At 44.6% G+C, this 12,093-nt stretch overlaps 1 protein-coding gene across 1 annotated transcript in view; it reads left to right on the top strand.

The window, feature by feature from the left end:
* Window positions 1–10,403, top strand: part of CPN1 (carboxypeptidase N subunit 1) — a 23,472-nt gene extending 13,069 nt beyond the window's left edge. The window contains exons 5-9 of the mRNA XM_040486142.1: window positions 202–313; window positions 3,162–3,301; window positions 4,558–4,657; window positions 6,762–6,880; window positions 9,767–10,403. Coding sequence (XP_040342076.1) covers window positions 202–313; window positions 3,162–3,301; window positions 4,558–4,657; window positions 6,762–6,880; window positions 9,767–9,880 — 585 coding nt within the window. The 3' untranslated portion in view covers window positions 9,881–10,403. The remainder of the gene's footprint in view (window positions 1–201; window positions 314–3,161; window positions 3,302–4,557; window positions 4,658–6,761; window positions 6,881–9,766) is intronic.
* The last annotated feature ends 1,690 nt before the right edge of the window (window positions 10,404–12,093 follow it).

Raw genomic sequence — 12,093 nt, 5'->3', positions numbered from 1 at the left:
CACACACACACACACACACACACACACACACACACACACACACACACCTTCTCCCTATGCCTGCTGGTATTTTCTTTCACTAAAGCAAGTAATGAGTTATTTATACAGGGTGGGGCTTCATGGTGTCACCCTACTTCTAAGTGTGAGCATTGCCGAGGAGTCGGGAGCACTCAGGTCGTTCTCCACCCGCTTTACCCGCAGCTGGCCAAGGTGTACTCCTACGCACATGGATGGATGCACCAAGGATGGAACTGTGGGGATTACTTCCCAGACGGCATCACCAATGGGGCCTCCTGGTATTCTCTCAGCAAGGGTAAGAAGAGTCCTGGGTACAACAGTGCTTTAAGTTGAGGTGGAATAGGGCTCATCTCTCCTAAATTATCACTTTTTCTCAGGGAAACAACAGGAATACTATAGAATTTTGCATTCAAGTAGAGATCTGAGCAATGGAGAAGTCTTAAGTTGGCATTTAATGTCATGTTCTGATTCTTTAAAATGAAGGTAGGGATACCTTGTGGTCCTTTATTATTTTTTGTTTTTAATTCTTATTTTATTATTTTTTGTTATTATTTATTTGTTTTATTTGAGAGAGAGAGAGCAGGGGAGAAGCACAGAGGGAGAGAGCGAGAGTCCCAAGCAGACTCCATGCTCAGAGTGGATGGAGCCCAATGCAGGGCTGGATGTAGGGCTTGACTCGAAGCTCAATCCCACAGCCTTGAGATCATGACCTGAGCCGAAATGAAGAGTCAGACATTCAACCAACTGAGCCACCCAGGTGTCCCACTATGTGGTCCTTTAAAACTTGTGGTTTACATAATAGATTAGGGCATAGGAGGGAAATACTGTAGTCAGGTGGTTAAGAGTATGGCTGTAAGGGTACATTGGGTTGAATCCCAGCTTGCCCATTTACCAGTTATGTGGCTTCAGGGTAATTACTTAACCTCTCTGCCTCTTTTTCTCATCTGTACTTTAAGAATAACAATACTTGCATTATAATTTTGATGTGAAAATTCAATAAAACAATGTACATAAAGCATTGGAAATGCATGGCTTATAGATGTTAGGGTCTTTTCTTTAAAAAAAATTTTTTTTTCAACGTTTATTTATTTTTGGGACAGAGAGAGACAGAGCATGAATGGGGGAGGGGCAGAGAGAGAGGGAGACACAGAATCGGAAACAGGCTCCAGGTTCCGAGCCATCAGCCCAGAGCCTGACGCGGGGCTCGAACTCACGGACCACGAGATCGTGACCTGGCTGAAGTTGGACGCTTAACCGACTGCGCCACCCAGGCGCCCCTATTAGGGTCTTTTCTAAGTAGCATGGAGGTATGCCTCACAGAGCAGCAGATGACCAGAGGAGCTGGCCTAGATGCCAACAGTTCCTGTGATATATGCTCTCTGTGCCCTGTCTGCCCATCTCTTAGTGAGCTGGAGTTTGCCATGGACATTGGCCACTGACAGCATAGCAGAAACCTTGAGCAAGAGGCTTCTCTCTCCATTCTCTGGGCCTTCCCCATCACCAAGAGGCAAGAAGTCTGTTTATGAACCTTTGGTAGACAGTGACCATAAAGATAGGGAAGAGACTGAAGCAGGAAGCCAGGTTCTTTTAGGCATCATGTTTTAGCAGCTGTCTCTCCTATCCTTTCAAATCTGACCTGGACAGAGCCCAGATAACAGAAAGCTCCCTGGTAAGGGTTGAACTGATGGCTGGTTCTATGGAAAGTGGGAAGGAGGAAGGTTAAGGAGTCACCATGTACCAGGAAGTGGTAGACTTCTTGTGGCTGACAACTTGCTTGAACACAAGGTAAGAAGATGTTGTTGAACTTTATTTTTTTTAGTTTGCGTTAAGAAAGCAATAGGTGCCCCCCACACCGTTTAAAATCTCAAATATACTTTTCCAAATTGTACTTGTTTTTTTCTCCCCTTTTCCATCATCTGAGAAAGCATGGCCCATGCTTCCACTGAGAATCATTGCCCCAAAATAAGCTGATACAATTCCAAGGTTATTCAGTTCATTAAAGTGATTGTTCCAATAGTGTGGTCTCTGGACCAGCGTCATTGGCATCAGCTGGGAACTTGTTAGAACTGCAGATTAGGGGACCTCACCCCATACCTAAGGCCCAGAAACCTGTATTTGGCTGGACACAGCCTTCTAGATTATTCTGATGCAGAGAGAGATCCAATGTAAGAGGTCACAGTTGTTCTTCAGCTTTCTCCATTCTTTCTACAACAGCTGCTTATGTTCATTAACTTAGAGCAGGTAAAAGTTGATTAAATGAATAGTTTTTAACCCAAACACATTTGTGATATAAACACCACTCTAATGATCAGGAACATATTAAAAAAAATAATTGATTCAATTGAATAATGTAGAAGATAGACGCAGACAAGCATTAGATGGAAGAGAACTATAGCTGCCTTCTGTTTTTTCAGGGGCCTGTTTTCCTGAGTTAACTGCTCTCAGGTTAGTGCAGCAGTCTCAGATAGGAGGAGGGTTGTGAAAACAAGATATCTATCTCATCTCTAAGCTCCAGGGTCTGAAGAACATCATCACCCAGAGAGAAGATCTGTCCCCCCAGAATCAGTACAGGTGCAGTCTAATATCAAGGCATGACTAAAAGCAGACTTTGGAAATGCTAAGAAGGTCAAGAAGTGAATTTAAGCGTTGAGATGGAGAAAAGGAGAGAATGGTGATAACAAAATGGGCATTTATGAAGAGAGAAAACTGGGAAATTGGGGAAAGATTTTATGGAGGAGAAAAATAAATGGAGATCAAGAGGTAGAATAGAAGGTCACAGAGGGGTAGGGTGGTGGTGGTGGAGGAGAAATCTTGGTTAACAACAGTGGAGGTGGGGAGCGCCTGGGTGGCTCAGCTGGTTAAGCGTCCAACTTCAGCTCGCATTTTGCAGGTTCAAGCCCCATAATCTCGCAGTTTGCAGGTTCAAGCCCCATGTTTCTTGGGCTCTGTACTAACGGCTCAGAGCCTGAAGCTTGCTTCAGATTCTGTGTCTCCCTCTCTCCCTCTGGACTTCCTCTACTCACGCTCTTTCTCTCTCAAAAATAAATAAACATTAAAAAAATTTAAAAAAAGAAAAAAGAGTTGAGGTGGGGCTTTTGTGGGATCTTGGTTTTGCAGATCCGCTACCGCTCTCTTTCCCTCAGGAATGCAAGACTTTAACTATCTCCACACCAACTGTTTTGAGATCACACTGGAACTGAGTTGTGACAAGTTTCCCCGCCAAGAGGAATTACAGCGTGAATGGCTGGGTAATCGGGAAGCCCTAATCCAATTCTTGGAACAGGTAAAATCCTTTTCTTTAACTTTCCTAGTTACAGAAAGAGATGTGTTTTCTGATAGTAGCAAGGGTTTTTGTGAGGCTCAGTGCTGACTTCTGCTTTGACTCCGTACAGTACATCTGGGCTGCTTCTACTGAGCCATTTTATTCACTCAACATTATTGAGCACAGTTATCTGTCAGAAACAGTACTGTATGCTAGGGATTATGGGCAGACAAATTTCCCTGCCCATATATAGCTTATGTTTTAGTTAGGAGAGATAGACAATGAACAAAATAATAAAGTAAATTTCATAACATGTTAGATGCAAAATGTAGTGAAGAAAACCTTATGGAGAAAATGAATTGAAACGGACACAAAGGAGGTGAGGGAGAGGATCATGCAGCTATCTAGGGGAGAAGGGGCTCCCTGATGTGGGCACAACAGGAAGTGCTAGGCCCCCAACAAGCGGTTGTTAGGGAAATGCAGATCAATTACACAATGAGATACCACCTCACACTCATTCAGATGGCTTCTATAAATAAGAAAAAAAATTGTAATAAAAGACAGACAATAGCAAGCGTTGGCAAGGATGCGGAAAATTGGAACCCCTGTGTGTTGTTGCTGGGACTGTGAAATGATGCAACCACTATGAAGAGCCGTATGTGGTTCCTCAAAAATTACTAATAGAATAGCCTCTATGATCCAGCAATCCCACTTCTGAGCATATATCCAAAAGAACTGAAAGCAGAATCTCAAAGAGATATTTGCACATCTTTGTTAATATCAGCATTATTCACAATAGCTAAAAGGTAACAGCAACCCAGGTTGCAGCCCAAGTGTCCATTGATGGATGAATGGATCAATGAAATGTGGTAGGGACATAAAATGGAATATTCTTCAGCCTTAAAAAAGAAGGGAATTCTGAGACATGCCACAACATGAATGAACTCTGAGGACATCATGCAAAGAGAAATAAGACAGTCACAAGAAGACAACTATTGTATAATTTTACTTACATGAAGTGTCAACAGTAGTCAGTTCCATAGAGATAGACAATAGGCTAGTGTTGTGATTTGCCTTAGATTTTCTCAGGGGTCACCTTGCTCTGTTGAGAAGAGATTGTCGGGAACAGGAAGACAGAGAGACCAAGTTAATCAAGCGGCTGTTACCATAATCTTTGTGAAGATCAAAGGCAAAAATGTATGAGAAAGCTTTGAGGACTCCCAAACACTGGATGCCTGTTTTGTGGTCCTAACTGTGCCCTGTAAACTTTCCTACAGGTACACCAGGGCATCAAGGGAATGGTGCTTGATGAGAATTATAATAACCTTGCAGAGGCTGTCATTTCTGTTAGTGGGATTAACCATGACGTCACTTCGGGTAGGTGGCCACTGCTTGGTGGAGTGAGAGGGAAGCCTTCATGTCCTCACCTTTTTTCAGCATATCAGGAGGCCAGTTTGTACACCAGCGAGACTAGCAGGGGTGTCAAGGACACTGGGGGTAGGGACAGGAAAGGTGATAGAAACAGGGACAGGGGAGCACCTGGGTGGCTCAGCCAGTTAAGCATCGACTCTTGATTTCAGCCCAGGTTATGATCTCATGGTTTGTGAGTTCAAGCCCCAATGCAACCAGAATCCTCCATACCAGTGGCTCGACCTGCATTTAGGGATCAAACCTTGGGCGTCCCTCAGAACTTCAGGGCTTGCTAGATTTTCATACCCTATTCATGCACAGGCAGGGAATGTCTTTGAAACATTCCAGCCAATCACTATATATTGAATACCGCTAATTCCACCAATAAGAGCCCACTTCTAACACTCACTATGCTAAATTAACAAATTACTCATTTCACTACTGAAGAAACTCATTGCCAATATTCATTATGCTATTTAGAAAAGCATCTGGTATTGATTACAAATAAACATAGCCGAAGCCCTAGTCATAGCTGTATCTGGAATTGGGCCTTTATGATACATGCTATCTAACCATTCTTGGGTGTAAGTTCCCAGTTAAGAAAATGACAGCCCCTGGGGTGTAACTTACACTGTCCAAAATATGGATGATAATTCACTGCTTCTGCTAAAGTATTTTAAAAGAAATTACAGGCATTTAAAGGGGGCAGAGAAGATACTGCCTTATTATTTATTGTGTGTCTCATTCTTTTTTAAACTTATTTTTTATTTTATTTTTTTAAGAGAGAGATGGGGGGACAAGCAGAGGGAAAGGGAGAATCTTTTTTAATTTTTTAAGTTTTTTTTTAATTTATTTTGAGACAGAGACAGCATGAGTGGGGGGAGGGGTAGAGAGAGGGAGAGAGAGAATCTCAGTCTCCACACTGTCAGCACAGAGCCTGACGTGGGGCTGAAACTCATGAAACCATGAGATCATGACTTGAGCCGAAACTGAGAGTCATAGGCTTAACCAATTGAGTCACCCAGGCGCCCCGGGAGAGGGAGAATCTTAAGCAGCCCCGCAAGGAGCCTGATGTGGGGCTCAAACTCATCATGACTTGAGCCAAAATCAAGAGTTGGAAGCTTAACTGACTGAGCCACCCAGGCGCCCCTGTTTCATTCTTAATTGCATTTACTATTTCAGTTATGCATTGCTATACACTTAAATGTTAAAGGCATGGTCACAATTGTTTCTAAAGAGATACAAAGTCATTAGCCAAAATGGTATATCCCTGCCATAGAAAAATAGGCTTTCTTTTGAATTTTATTTTCCCCTTTAGAAGGCGATGGAAGAAATATTAAAAATAGGATTCTCAAATCAGACCTACAGTGGTCATTTAGTCCAGCCCTCTGACTCAATATAAGATTACATACATACAACACCACCGACGGCTGGCTTTCTAACCCAGGGCCGTCCTGTTCATTAGTGCAGGACCATGGCCATCAGTTCAGACTGTGCACTGCACAACTGTGTAGCTGTTTCAGGGATGCTCATTCAGTCTCTGTTTAAGTGCTCACGATTTCACAAAGCATCCATGTCTTTTACAATAGCTCTGTTTGTCACAGCAGTTTTTCTTCTTTCTAGCAAAATCTTCCTCCTACAGTTTAAACTCATAGTTCTCATTCTTATTTTTTTAGGTAGATGTCATTTCTTCACAGTGGCTTTTCAAACATTGAAACAGAAGTTTCATGTAGTTTCTTTACCACACAAAACATTCATAGATCTTTCAGCATATCTCCCAGTGACCCTTCGCTGGACATGAGTTTGTTTTAAAATACAGGGTCTAGAATTAAACACACTGCTGTGCTCAGTACAGAGCACAGTGAAACTTCTACTTCCCATGAGCTGAGAAGCCCATGCTCTTATTACATAAAATAGCCTAAGATTCTTTCAGATCTTAGCCAGTTTCATCATGCTATTAAAAAAAATTCAAGCTTGTGGTCAGCTAAAACCCTCAGATCATTTGTCTTCTCAAGGCCCCAAATGGCAGATTTCTAATCAGCAGACTGAGTTCTATTCTTGTAACTTTTAGGTGACCATGGCGATTACTTCCGGCTACTGCTTCCAGGTACCTACACTGTCACTGCCACAGCACCGGGGTTCGACCCAGAGACAGTGACCGTGACCGTGGGTCCTGGAGAACCAAAACTGGTGAGTTAGGCTGATGTTCACAGAGCACTGTAAAGATCACTTACACAAAGTCACAAACAGCCTATTGCATGGTTCTAATCACTGCTGAGCTTCCCTGTTTCACTTAAAAAAAAATTCATTGCTCTCATATGCTTATTTTTTTTCTGTCATTCTCCTATTATGTCCTTCCCCACTTCCTTTGGCTTTTCCTCTTTCTTCTGTTTCACATAGCATAGTGATGAAAAGCACTGTCTTCTTCTAAAAAGTACTATCTTCTGTCCAGAGACCTTGGACAAATTACCTAATCATTCTTCCTCAGTTTCTTCCTCTGTAAGTTGGTGTGAACAGCACCTGCTTTATAAGAGGTTGGAATGGGAAAGTGCACATAAAGTATTTAGTACAGTGACTTCCACAGGGAAAGTGCTCAACAAATGCTCCTTTATAATCCCACAGACCTTGCCCAGATCCACTCCCTTGGATTGCCTGCTCTGTGCCGTCAACTAGGACTACCACCAGATGGCACTCTGCCCCCTCCTGGTGTCCCGTGTGCCCAGCAGTCTTGCTTTCCACTCACCTTGGCCAAAGAGCCAGCTACTCCCCGGTATTCAGCTGGCCACAGCTGGCTTTTATAGGTAGGACGAGAAGCAAGGAACGTTTTTGACCTACTGCCTGGACCTTTTCAGCTTTGGTCATATTAGATTAAGATCCCAGAGCTGAAGAAGCTCAGAGGTCATGGACACTAGTTCTCAGATTTCTCAAGCAAGGAAGAGGTAATGAGGCAGTTCTATTTAATGAGCACCTACAGACCTTGTTTCCGCACAGGTCTGCTCTTCTCTGGGGCCTCCTTGCTCTGTCCAGTTCCTTCTCTGTACAACCCTAGAGCCCAGCAGACCCACTCACCCCTTTCTCTGTTGACTCTGCAGTCAAGTAGCTTGTTGTCCTCAATAGTTACAGGTACTATTTACTGAATGGTTCCTATGTATGAGACACTATATGAGAGCTTTCCTAGAACTATCTCATTTAACCTTCACATCCCTGTCAGGGACACGTAAGTCTTCCCTTTTATGGCCAAGGAAACAAACTTAGAGAAGAAACATGCCCAAAGTCACACAGTGAGCTAGTGGAGCCCCCGTTGGAACCTCTCTGGGGCCTTCAGGGCTGCCATCTTAGCCAGTGTGTTGAAGGACCTCATGCTAAGCTCACAACCTGGGTGCATAACCCAGGTTTTAACACGAGGACCCAAGTAGAGAGTTCTTTATGTCCTCTAAAGAGTCCTCTGAAGTTTCTAGATAGTTCCCCCTTTCCCCTCTCCTCCTGCTAGTCCTAGCTCATGCCCCTTATAAACTACTTCCACTTACAGATCAGGCAGCTCCCACTGCAACCTGTTATCTGGCCCCAGTTTCTCAGCCAGCTTTCTCCCCGCACCAGCCTCCAGCCCTTTTCTCGTTCTCCCCCAAAGTCAAATGGCTGATAGGCATCCTCACGGGTGGATTCCGCCCTGCGTGGCAAGCCCTCTTCAATGCCAGGTGCAAACGACTGCGAAGCCTCTTAAGTAATCTACTTCAAAAGATGTCACTTCTTTGTGATATAGCCTTTCAGTAAATTAAGATAGCCCATCATTATGTCAAATATACCCCAGAAAGGAAAAAAAAAGTTGTCTTTTGGACATGATACCCAGAGGGGAAAACAACTAAGAATCCATTTGCTGATCACGGTAGAGCCACTTTCTCTTTTCATTTTTCTAAACAGAGATCCATCTGGCCAAGGGAAGAAAAAAGAAAAAAGGATTATTTACTGGAGGGTTTTCATGTTACAGTGAAGCCTCTTTCACACCATCTCCCAGAGTCCCGTGTCCTCTTTGCTTTTCCCCACAGCCTGCCAGAGGGCAGCTCCTTTCCTTGTCCTGCCCTTCCTTTATTTTGCTGCCTTCTCCCTCTCTCTCCCTCTCTCTCCCTCTCTCCCTCTCTCTCTCTCTCTCTCTCTCTTCCCCTCCCTCCCTCTCCCTCTCTTTCTCTCTCTTTTTCCTAGATCTCTGAATTACTGTATAAGAAATGGTAATGATGTAATTAGCTCTGATTTCCTCTACTTTGGGGAACTGGCAGAAAAGCTGGCTATGGATTTTTGTGGAAGGGGCGGAAAATGACCCCATGGAGAGCTTGCGTGCATGTTTTTCAACTCCCAGCTGGCTTCAGCAGCTCAGACTGTTCCAAGGCCTGGAAGCCAGGGATCCCTCAGGGGAATGTGGTTAGAACACTGTGCCACTCCCTCCTCCTAGGAAGGTTCCACAGTCCGCAGACCTACACTTTTTAGTCAGAAGCGTCTTCACATCTGCAGGCCACAGACAGAGGGCAGGTTTCAGCCTTATGCCAGAAAGGACACGTTCACTGCACATGGAAATTTGGAATTTAAGAATCCATATGAATAATCTGTATCATCTCCACTATCTATATTTTCAAGCAATTACGGCAGCAGGTTTAGATCTGAAGATGTGAGGTATTCATTGGCATGCCTGAGCACAACACCTGTGATTCACACATCGGCATGAAGGGGATTATTATGGAACCATCCGTCATAGCTCTGGTCCTAAGCAACAGTATCAGTGAAATTGTTGTTTGAAGTGTGGATGTCATTTTCTTCTCATACTTATAAAATAAATGTATATTAAGTTCATCCAGGTATACCCTATGTCATCACCAGTGATTATGTACCTCCTCTTGGGAACGTTAGCCAGGCTGGATGCCGTGGTGCTGCTGTGGCCCGCTGCTGTGCTAATGCTCCCTAGTGCCCTGCCCTCAGGACCTGGAAGTGTGGTCAAACCAGGTCCAAACAGGTTCTTCCCCAGTTGGAATTCCAGGAAATGGAAAACTGACTCCTCTCCCCACCTAGTTGCTTCTTTCTTTCTTCCAGGTTAACTTCCATCTCAAGAGAAGCATCCCTCAAGCAACCCCTATGAGGAGAGTTCCCAGCCCAGGGCACGGACGCAGAATCTTACCAAAGAAAGTGCAGCCCCGGGTCAGCTAGGGAAGAAGATGAGGAGACGAAGCGGCCCCAGAGAGTCCCTGCCTGAAATCCACAGCACTGGGGTGACACGTTAGAAAGGCTTGTTCCTGCTCTCCCATCAGATGAAGCATGCTTTCTATTTTATTATCTAGGACATATTTAAATATAAACGTATTCACGACAATTGCAAATGGTCTCTGTTCCCGGGGTTAGCCCTCTGATGTGGCGGTGCACACACTCAGCAGGATTCAGTAAGATTTCCCGATTCTGGGGCTGTGGTTTGCATCCAGGAGGCTCCGTGTCAGTCCGCGCTGCATCTGGAGACCAGCTCGGGCTGATTGGCTGCTTTGCCTCCAGAGTCTAGCACCGAGCCTGCAACATAGCAGACGCTCAAGGGAGATTTCTGAATGAATGGCCGAAAGACTGAGATGATTCGTCCCTGATGCTGTTCCCATAGCAAGACCGGGTGACTAAGTCTTCTGAAATCCCAGAGGACCATTTCAACAATAGCCAATAGTTTCTTAATAAGAAAAGGATGTCACAGGCAAATACCTAGTCCCGCTGCGACTCACTTTCGTACGTGGCCGTTTTACACAACATACATCTTTCAGAACATTCTCTGGGTTTGTAAATATAATGTAGACGCCTCTATGGAATGGCTCTGTCCTGTCCCTGTGCCAACAGTACCCAGCACTGTCCACCCCGCTGAGTTCCCCAGAGCCCATTTGTGCTAAAAGTGTTACTGAGGAAGAAGAAGTTAGTAAAGGTTTTGAAGAGATGTGTAGTCACAAGCACACAAGTTCATAAGCTTCCGCTGGGCATGTTGGGGTTCCAGGTCCCTTGTGCCTGGGGCTTGGTGAGGGTTCTTCCCCATGCACCCCGTTTCAGAGCTCAGCCTCAGGGCAGGCTCCAGTTTCCTCCACTTGTTCCATGTCCTCCCGCCCCTCCTACCTCCCCCAACCCCGGCCTCTAACTAACTAGCCAACTAACTAACTAACATCGAGTGATTTAGCGCCTCTCAACGAGTACTCCCACCCCCAGCAGAAAATAAGAGGTGCTTTCACTGGGACGATTCACCCTCTTCAGGAGGCCAGTCAAGACTGGGATTAACACATGATTTATTTTTCTGTTACTTTGGCCGTCTCTCAATCTGTGGTCAAAAGGAAAATAGAAGAAAATGTATCTTTTCCCATTTAAAAAGGAATTCTCAGGGTGCCTGAGTAGCTCAGTTGGTCTGACTCTTGATTTTGGCTCAGGTCATGATCTCAGGGTTCATGAGATTCAGCCCTGCATTGGGCTGTGCACTGACAGCATGGACCCTGCTTGGGATTCTCTCTCTCTCCCTCTCTCTCCACCCCTCCCCCTGCTCGCTCGCTCGCTCTCAAAATAAATAAACATAGGGGCGCCTGGGTGGCGCAGTCAGTTAAGCGTCCGACTTCAGCCAGGTCACGATCTCACGGTCAGGGAGTTCGAGCCCCGCGTCGGGCTCTGGGCTGATGGCTCAGAGCCTGGAGCCTGTTTCCGATTCTGTGTCTCCCTCTCTCTCTGCCCCTCCCCCGTTCATGCTCTGTCTCTCTCTGTCCCAAAAATAAATAAAGGTTGAAAAAAAATTTTTTTTAAAGAAATAAATAAATAAACATTAAAAAAAAATGAAAAGGGAATTCGCTCCTCAGGTGATTAATACTTTCTCCACATTTTTCCTTTCTTCCCAATTCAAATCCCATATTTCTTGGTCCTCTTTCTGTTTTTATAAAGCAGGAGCTTCTTGAGAGGGCTCTTTTCAGTTCAGTGGAATTTTATGTCTGAGGTTGCCATATGGCCTCAATTTTTCCAGATTGTCTGAATATCACTTGCTTTGTTTTCAGGTTCCTTGGTACATAGTCACTTAACAGAGCTGATGTTTGTAAAGTATGATCACTGTGTGTTCCCTGACACAGCCACATACTTTCATTCATCCATTCATCATTCATTCATTCATTCATTCAAGGGACATTTGTTGAGTCCTCGCTCAATGCAGAGAATACAAAAAAAAAAAAAAATATCTAAAACTTGTGATCTTGGGCAGCTACAATCTAGTTGGGAAGACTGAATAGGTGATTACCCTGCGTTGTGGTAATTGCTATGATTCCATAAATGAAGGGGGCGGGGATGGAGAGCCTGTGGGAAGGTCCCCACTATGGTCTTGGGAAGATCAGGCAGGAAAGGCATCCCAGAGCTAGTGAAGTCTAAGGTGA

Source organism: Herpailurus yagouaroundi, unplaced genomic scaffold (assembly GCF_014898765.1).
Source record: "Herpailurus yagouaroundi ecotype Mexico unplaced genomic scaffold, PumYag 163, whole genome shotgun sequence".
Taxonomy (NCBI): Eukaryota; Metazoa; Chordata; class Mammalia; order Carnivora; family Felidae; genus Herpailurus; species Herpailurus yagouaroundi.
The sequence above is the reverse complement of the archived record's forward strand: the minus strand, read 5'-3'. Positions and strand labels throughout refer to the sequence as shown.